Below are 9,273 nucleotides of genomic sequence, written 5' to 3' on the forward strand. Positions count from 1 at the left end.
ATCAACGTGAGAATTTCGTTTACAGTTTTTGAGCTGTGAAGTTATCGTAACCTTGGTAAATTCTGAAAAACTTCAAAGAAAAACTTCAAATTACCTAAATTTTTTTATAAAACAAAAAGAAAAACTTCAAAGCCAAAGAATTATTTATGCGTTCTCTTATTTTGTTTTTTGCCTGCAATAAAATAAAATCCTAATACATACGTTCCACTCTATTTCACGTGCAAAGCATTGTCCATCTTGTATCTTCCTTCTCCTCAAACTAGAAGGGCCTTTAAAAGCTCAAAAGCACTCATCAATAGCACGCAACTTGGCATTTTTCATCTTCACCTTCTTTTTTTCAGGGTAGCCACATAAAAGTATTGTGCATGTGTTTGCCAGAGGGAGAAAGAGGCATGGCACTAGAAGCAGTAGTATATCCCCAACCTCAAGACCCGTTTGGCTACGGAATCAAAGACCCTTCTTACAACTACAACAACTTGTTAGAAGGTGGTGGAGGCAACTGGGGCTTTGAAAAAGAAGAGCAAGGTTTTGTCACTTTTCTGGAGAACCAAACAGAGAATTATCCTTATGGAGAATGGAACTGTTCTCCTTCTCCACCATCCATGTTGCCTCACTTGAATGCATCAAATCCTCAGTCTTCAGAAACCAGCAACATACATAACAACTTAGATAGTTCAATTTCCACCCCTGCTCGTCCCAAAAGGCGCAGAACCAAAAGCAGGAAGAATAAGGAAGAGATTGAGAACCAGAGAATGACTCACATTGCTGTAGAGCGCAACAGAAGGAAGCAAATGAACGAGTATCTCTCTGTTCTTCGCTCTCTAATGCCTGAATCTTACGTCCAAAGGGTACTTCAATTTAACATTTCCTCCACCAAAACATGCTTCTACTTTTCACTTTCTTCAAAGGGAAACCTGCAATTTATTCTAGTTGTGTAAAAATGCATATTTCACTCTCTAATGTTTCTTAAAACAAATAAAATAACCTTCCCATGATTAATTTGCAGCTAATTAGTTAAGAATTAGCCAAAAAAAATTAGGATCCGGATACACCCTTTTAAACATCATTGCTAAATTACATATGGCACAAACTTGAAGCTACTAATTTGCATTTTTCTTTTACATCTTGAAACGGGTATAATTGATTATGTTCTAATTTAATTCTTTGAGGAATGCAGGGTGATCAAGCATCTATAATTGGGGGTGCTATCAACTTTGTTAAGGAGCTGGAGCAGAGGCTGCAATTTCTTGGTGGTCAGAAAGAGAAAGAGGAGAAATCTGATGTGCCCTTTTCTGAGTTCTTCTCCTTTCCACAGTACTCAACAAGTGCCGGTGGGGGCTGCGACAATTCTACAGCCATGAGTGAGCAAAAGTGTGAGGCTCAGTCTGGCATTGCTGACATAGAAGTGACAATGGTAGAGAGCCATGCAAATCTCAAAATAAGATCCAAGAAACGGCCAAAGCAGCTCTTGAAAATAGTCTCTAGTTTGCATGGCATGCGTCTCACAATCTTGCACCTAAATGTTACCACCACAGGGGAAATTGTCCTCTATTCTCTTAGTGTTAAGGTTTGTGTTACCTTTCTCTTTGGTGTTCTTTTCTTCTCCGAGGTTTTAAATTGTGGCCGTAATCACAGTTACAATTTTAACATGATTCTTGATATTGTGAGAAATTACAAACAAGAGGGCAACAATCCTAAAAACGTTGATGTCACAATCAAAATCACAGTCATGGACTGTTTTTTAAACCTTATGATACATGTCTTTGTGAGCATTGAAAAGTGTATATAAATAATTGAAAATTTTCTTGTAGGTGGAAGAAGATTGCAAGCTGGGATCAGTGGATGAGATAGCTGCAGCAGTGTACCAAATGCTGGATAGGATTCAACAAGAGTCAATCTTGAATTAAGATTCTGAAGTTGAGCTAATTTGGCCCAATTTTTTTAACCTGATCAAGAAGACCTTATTATATTTGTTTCTCTTTTTTCAAGTTGTACGTAATTATTGCAACGGCTGTGGATCCTGTTGTTAATCTACTGAAGCACCTTGATCGATGTGGGGTCCTTGGAGGAAGTTTTTGGTTGATTCCTTCTTATTGTCTATCTAGCTACCTCTATTTTTTATCCTTCTCTCTCTTTCTCTCTTTCTGTACTTTGGGTGGAGAAGGTTGTAGTGTATTGTATTGTGCTTGAGACACATTCAAGTGCTCTCAGTCAATTCTGCTTACCTTGCTTTAATAGCGGTAGGCCATCTCAATCTCAAACAAAAGCCAATTTGTCAAGCCCAAATGCAGAATATCTCAAAGTCACTTTGAATGAAAAAAGATAGCCAAAGATTTTAGGAGATTCACATCCACTGTTAACTGTTTAGTCCATTTTTTTTCCCCTTTCATTTGGTTGTTACATTTTTTACTTCTTTCTAACCACTACCAGTTAAAACGAAAAATATATTGCATAAGAAAAAACCCGAATATTATATTGATTCTTGTCTCATTATGGACAATAGCTGGAACAAGATAAACATCAAAAGTTATGTTCATTAATACAAAATTCCTAATGTTATCTAATTGTAATATGCTCTGCGAACTATTATCATTTATCAGAGCTTCTATTCTGAGGATTTGACTCAAGCATTATATTGCTCTAGTAGATTGTGTAAAATTGATTAAATGAAAAATAATTAGTATAAAACAATTGTGCATCGGAGATGAAAAGCTATTGTGGACTTGCAGCCAAAGGTCAAATCAAAAGAAAGAAGACCCGTGTGCTCTACATATGGAACTGTGTATTAGATGGGAACGTTGCGGAACACAGGAAGGAAGAGCTAAATTTTCTCTGCATGCGTCGATTTTTTCATTTTTCACACTGAACGAAGAACGGTCCATCCTTATCATCATTAGGAAGCTGACTAAACTGAATCCAGGAATCTACAGATAAATTCATGCATCTACTATGTATTCATTATTAAGCGTAGATCGATGTATTCCATTGTTTGAATATTAAATAATTGACATCAGTTACCTTGCTTTTATTATATTTTTTTACATGTCTTTTAAAACATTATCCAAATTAAATAAAATAACTTTTTGTTATAAGCAAAATGTTTTCCTTTATTAAAAGAATGTTAACCAGTGTTTTAGGATATTATTAAAAAATTTAAAATGTTTTTTATTATAAAAAAGATACCGATATAATTTTACCTCAATTGACATGAGATTTTTCGGCTTAACTGATAGTTTCGAATTTAAGCTTTAAAGTATATAACTTAGTTAAATACTTGTAAGTAATCATACTTGACTGCTTGCGCAAAATCACCACTATCTACATACTTATGGTCTCGTATGAAAAAAATAATTTTACCTTAATTTTCAATACACCCTGTTATAAATTTAATAAAATAATATATTTATTGATTCTTTAATTAATGTTTTTTTAATAACATCAAGATTAGAACCTAGAACCTTTTGTAAACCATCCAAATTACCTTATCACTAGGCCTACCTAGTGATTCAAATTTCAATTAAACTATTTATAAGACTCTATTGTTAAGTTTATAATGACAATAATAAAGATTGGACTTAAGATCTCATAATCTACTCCAACCTCGCTATTAGGCCAACCCTAATGTGATAATGTTTGCTTCTTTAAACAACTATGTTAACTAGCTCGCAATTTCAAAAAAGGTGCTGTTTTCTTATAAAAGTTATACAAGGTAATGTTATTCATAAAACAAATTTTTGTAAATATTACTCTCACTTTTTTCTTTGTTTCCTTTTATGACATTTTTTTATGGAATTTTATGAGATTACATATCATACATTTCTCTTTTTTCACTTTCTATTTCTCTCTTATAAAAAATATTATATAAATAAGATTCTCTCTGATGTTTTTTTTTTCTTATAAAAAACAAATGATATCGATAGTGATTTCAAGAGACTGTAACTCAAGATTTGCAATAGAAACGTTCTTATTGTTATATTATCTAAAGAAATTATTTTTCAAAAAAGGCCACTTTCACATAATTTTTAGAAGCAAAACATGATCATGACAGCTGTTGACGGGAGGACAAGAGAGACTGAGAAAAGAAAAAGAAATAGGAGGGCAGTGATTAATGGTGGCTGTTACGGACAAGTAGGTGAGTTATAGGGATCATCCTTCATTCTTTTTCACTTTCTGAGTCTACAATATTTTTAATAACTAGCTATTGAAAAATGCAAATGATTAGGGCATTGAAGGTAAAAATAATGGCCCCATCAAGTAGTACGATATTCGTAGTCGAATTCCTATGCGAAAAAATAAAAGAAAGTAGTGTTGTGGTGGGGCCATCGAATATCTTCAAGAGCAGAATGAAAAGAATAAAGTTACAATTTGCAAATATATTTTAAACTTAAACTATTTTTAAAAAGCGAGTGAAGACCTTTTTTGTGGTTAGTATTTTCATTTTGAGTTATTTGAGTTAGCACAAAGCAAATGTGATTTGAGTCAACCAAAACAGTAACTTGTCCAGGTAAAAGAGTTTTCCCTTCGTTGATTTATTCAATTCTGTACTCAAAACCTATTGCATGTATATATTGGAGGTTTGAGTTACCATGATGATTGCTTCTTGAATACTGGACATGATAATTGGCTTCTTATTTAGAAATGGCCCTTCAACTATGGTCTCCTTCTATGCAGTTTTTTCAATTTTAAGACCTTGTTCTATTCCTTCATTTGGTTAAGCGAGAATTCCTTCTTCATTCAAATCCAAAATAATAGTGACATACTACATTAATATTTCCAATTTTATTAAGGATCTTCTAGTTCAACTACCTGTTTTTCCAATTTTATAAGAGCATTTTCTGGATCAAGTATGTGTCAGTGAGTCATCATGGTATAAGCTCCATTGCATAAACACATCATCGTGATAGCTCCATCCGACAGACTCAATTAGAATGATAACATCAGTACAAAAACGTAAAAACTCAACACCATTGGCAAGTTACATGCTTATATATTCACTTCAAAGGATAAAATATTTTTACCATAAGAAAAAAATCAGTAGAATTTTTTTCCGAAAAGACTTAATTGGCACGCGAGGAAAATTAATAGAATTTGTTTTTTGAAAAGACTTAATTGGCACGCTTATAACTCATTTGTGTACCCTTTTTAATCCAAAACTTGAAAAACGTCTATCACTTGTTCTTTATGTTTCTCAATAGTATTAAGATGCGATTGGGTTGAAAGAAGAGAATGGATTATTTCCCATTACTGATTGTAAAAGTACAGGGGGCTATTTATAGTTTTACAAATCATCTTACTCATCAGACATTAATCTTCAAACAAGTTTCTTTACCTCCCAGAATCTTCAGAGCCTTCAAAGTTCAAAATACAAAATAAACATAAATAAAGTATTTTTTTTATAGAATCAAGATATAGTCGTCAATTTTCCGTCACATGAAGTCTAATTCATTCACATTTGAACTTTGTGCATAAAGTAGTGTCAGATGAAAATGAGTATTATTATCTTCATAGGAAAATTAAATATAAAAAAAACAGTGATAAGAATAGCACGGTAAAAAGATAAGATGATGATAGTGCGATTTATGTCCTTTGCAGATTTTACTGTCCTTTACAGTATATGTTAGGTCCCGTCCCCTATTTTTAATTGTCAGATTCTAAATGTAAGGTACAAGGGCCTTAGCGTCTGTTTGTGAACTCCAGCAAAATATATAATAATAATAATTCATTGGTTGTTGATGAAGCTCCAGGGTTGTCTTTTAGAAGATTCCAACTATAACACCGATTTGTCTTCATCTTCCTGTTCTCTTGCGTGGAACATTGCGTACATAGATTCCAACCCAAATTTCTCTCTTTCTCTCGTGCCATGAAGAGAAAATTTTAATTAACAATTAAAAAATATGTAAAAAAAGTGTGATGGAAATGAAATTACATTACTACCAACATTTCTCTTATTTAAAAGTTTGCTCATGGAAAATAAAGTGGATGAAGCAAAAGGGTTGTTAACTTTTTTGGTTTTGTTTTTATTTTATGATCGAAAAAGTATTGTTAACTTAAGTACCCTTTATACCAAGACATAAAGAATAGGGTTGGGTTGCAGCTTTGAGGAAAATAGAAAACATACAAAAAGAAGAGTTGCAAGGATATATAGGTGCCTCGTAGCATATAGAACATAACATACTGTTGAATTGAAGGCAAGCTATAAAGAAATAGCACGGAGACAGAAGATAGTGACTTTCTTTCTTTCTTTGATAGAAAAATAGAATAAAGTAAAAAGACATAAAGCTATTTATTAGAACGATGACAATCACCCCATAACGGGAAATGACATAAAAGTAGAGAAAGAAACTAATAATTGAAGGGGGTCGAAGTGAATGCGATTCTACACTGAATTGGTCCACATGAAAGTTAAGTTAAACAGTTGAATGGCTTTTGAGATTAATGTCGCAATTGAATTCATGATGAAGTTGTTAACTATAGCAAAATAAAAGTGACCCCTTTTTCTTTGGAATTGAAACAATATGTAGAATGATCCATACCAATAATATAAAATACTAAAATGGACAAAGAGCAAGGGAGCAGAAGATTGGGTCAAAGAGGTGTTGATTACTTAGTTCTGGCTAAATGCTGTGCAGGCATGACATACATCATCTCATTCATTCCCATGACAATCAACGCCAAAAGAGAATCAAATTAACTGTGGCTGGCCCAAACAAACCCTTTCTTGCTGTGTCATAATGAGGCTTTTCAGAAAAGTTCAATAATTTTAGCCCAATCTCAGTTGGGCCCAAAAGTCGAATTCGCTGACGGGACAGCATTATTAAATAGATGAAAAATACTCCAATGGTGGACTCCAAGAAAAAGAAAAAACAGATGATATAAGATATTGATGAATAAATTACAATTTTTAGTTGCATGTAATAAATAAAATGACACTCTTTATCAATCTTAGCTTAATTTATTTCAATTATTTAACTTAAATCAAAATTTAAACCTATTTGTGATTCTAGAAAACTAACTTGATTAAACATTTAACAAATTAAATTGAAAATAATTTATGAATAACTTATTTCATTTGAACTCATACTCCTCACTCTATAAAGCTGCGAATGCTATAGGAATTTGTTCCTTTCATTTTGATCCTTTTACTGCAGCCTGCAGGCAATGCAGATAGAGCAATGCCTTTTCCACTTTTTATAGATCCTTTCACTCACTCTTGCATTCAATATTAAATCATTAAATTATAGCAAGTTAATGAATATCGTTAAAATACTTATCAATGATTTAAAATAAAAATGATCAAATAAAACATTCTTCGGAGCAAACATCATACCTAATTCATGTTATATTATATGATTTTGACAATTCTTTAATAATTATTCTTTAGACATTTGTTAGTAGAAGTGAAAATAGCCTCAAATCTAAAGTGCACCCCTCATCTTAGAGGAATCAATTGATTCAAATCCGTCAAACAAGATTTGCATAAATAAGTTTGATTTGTTTAAAAATTGAAGTTTTATGTCTAACTTGCTACTTGTTATCCGCTCTTTTTTTTGGATTAATTTGTCGTTTTTAAAAATCTAATTTAGCATGATAGTTTACATAAAAAAAATATTTCATATTAGAAAAATTATATAGAGTTGACTATAAAATCTATTTCATAAAAAAATTAAATAGATTAATCCACCCATGGGTCAATAAGAAAAAACTCTATATATGAGAAAACTAAAAATAATAAAATTTAAATTTACTGATACATAAATCATCATAGGTAAAAATATACAAACTGAACTTTACAAAAGTCTAACTTGTTTATAAGATATATGACGGATTTTAAGGTCAAAAGTGACGTTCATAATAAATACATTATGCAATAAGATTATTGAATAGGACTTAAATTTATCCTTTAATATATTTATTTATTGACTTAATTCTCCACTATATTAACATTCTTAATATTTAAAAGGCATGTGTATACGCGCACACACACTTTTAATACATTATAATAAATTTAATATAATAATCATATTAACTAAAAAAGTATTGTTTCATGTTTACTCAAATATAGGTCAATTTGTTAAGTTTAAAAGATTTTTTTAATGACTTAATGCATAATCTTTTTAATCAAATGGTGTTTTATAAAACTCTTAAACTCAGTTTATTTCTTAAAAAAAGTAAAATCTGACCTAAGCTTAATATAAGTTAGGTCATAAATGTAGGGCCGTCAGCATATATCAAGTAATATAAGAAAAATATTAAAATTTTCATACAACTTTCTTCATTATCAGAAAAAGAAAGTGTTAAATTTGTATAAATTTGATGTTAGAAATTTTCCAGAGTTTTTAAACATTCGAAGGGTAAATTAATTTTTTTTAATATTCGTGGATAATTTTTTCTTTAAAAAAGAACTAAAAGCTTACAAGTTAAAACATCAATTTTTTTTAGTTTTTCTTTTTCTTTAAAAAATAGTAATTTAATTTTTGATAAAGGAAATGGAAAAAACAGATGTTTTGAGTAAGATGGTTAATTTTTTAGTGAAAAAAAAGTTAACTTCTCTTCTCTGTGCCTTGTTCTCCCCTTCCTTTTTATTCTTTAATCTCTCTCGAATCATTTCTTTTAAATTAAAAGAAATAGAGAACGTAAAATAATTTCTATTTTATTTTAAAGTAACATTTAAGCAAAACAGAAAAAAAAACATAAATGAAATTGCATATAAAAATTAATAAAATAAATTTTGCTACCAAACAATTCTATTAATAGTACCGACATTTTGATGATTTGAATAAAATTGGGTTTGAATCCCTCAAAGGGTGGAAAAATATTTTTGTACTACCCACTAATGGTACAGTTTTAGTAATTGAACAGAATTCTCTATCACAATTCACCACACATCCCCATTATCTACCTTTTGCTTGCATCTCTGAAATACAGCACATGAGAATTGATATTTATTGTCGGAAAGTTGCAAAACGTGAGACGATGATAAAAGTTGTACTAAATTACTTTTTTTTACTGCAACTAAATTACATTTTTAAACTTGCAAATTGTACTATATTTATTTATATACCCCCTTCCCCAAAAAAAACTGAGAGAAAAAGGTCGTCTTCACTTTATTAATTAATACGAGAAATCCATTTTTTTTCCGAGGGAAAAATGCTTCCATATATGTAGTTTTTAGTAATGGACAGCAGTAATTTCCTCTCACTTCCAACTGCAGTCTGGAAGAGATGAAAAGAAAATAGGGATTATGAAAAACATTAAGACCAAAAAAGTGTGGTG

At 31.1% G+C, this 9,273-nt stretch overlaps 1 protein-coding gene across 1 annotated transcript; it reads left to right on the plus strand.

The window, feature by feature from the left end:
- Positions 1–220: 220 nt before the first annotated feature.
- LOC100782243 (transcription factor bHLH94) lies at positions 221–2,338 on the plus strand. The gene is made up of 3 exons (XM_003554616.5): positions 221–848; positions 1,178–1,567; positions 1,812–2,338. The coding sequence occupies exons 1-3, from the start codon at positions 366–368 to the stop codon at positions 1,905–1,907; spliced, it is 969 nt and encodes a 322-aa protein (XP_003554664.1). The 5' UTR covers positions 221–365; the 3' UTR covers positions 1,908–2,338.
- Positions 2,339–9,273: the final 6,935 nt, after the last annotated feature.

This window comes from Glycine max, chromosome 19 (assembly GCF_000004515.6).
Source record: "Glycine max cultivar Williams 82 chromosome 19, Glycine_max_v4.0, whole genome shotgun sequence".
In the NCBI taxonomy this organism is placed as follows: domain Eukaryota; kingdom Viridiplantae; phylum Streptophyta; class Magnoliopsida; order Fabales; family Fabaceae; genus Glycine; species Glycine max.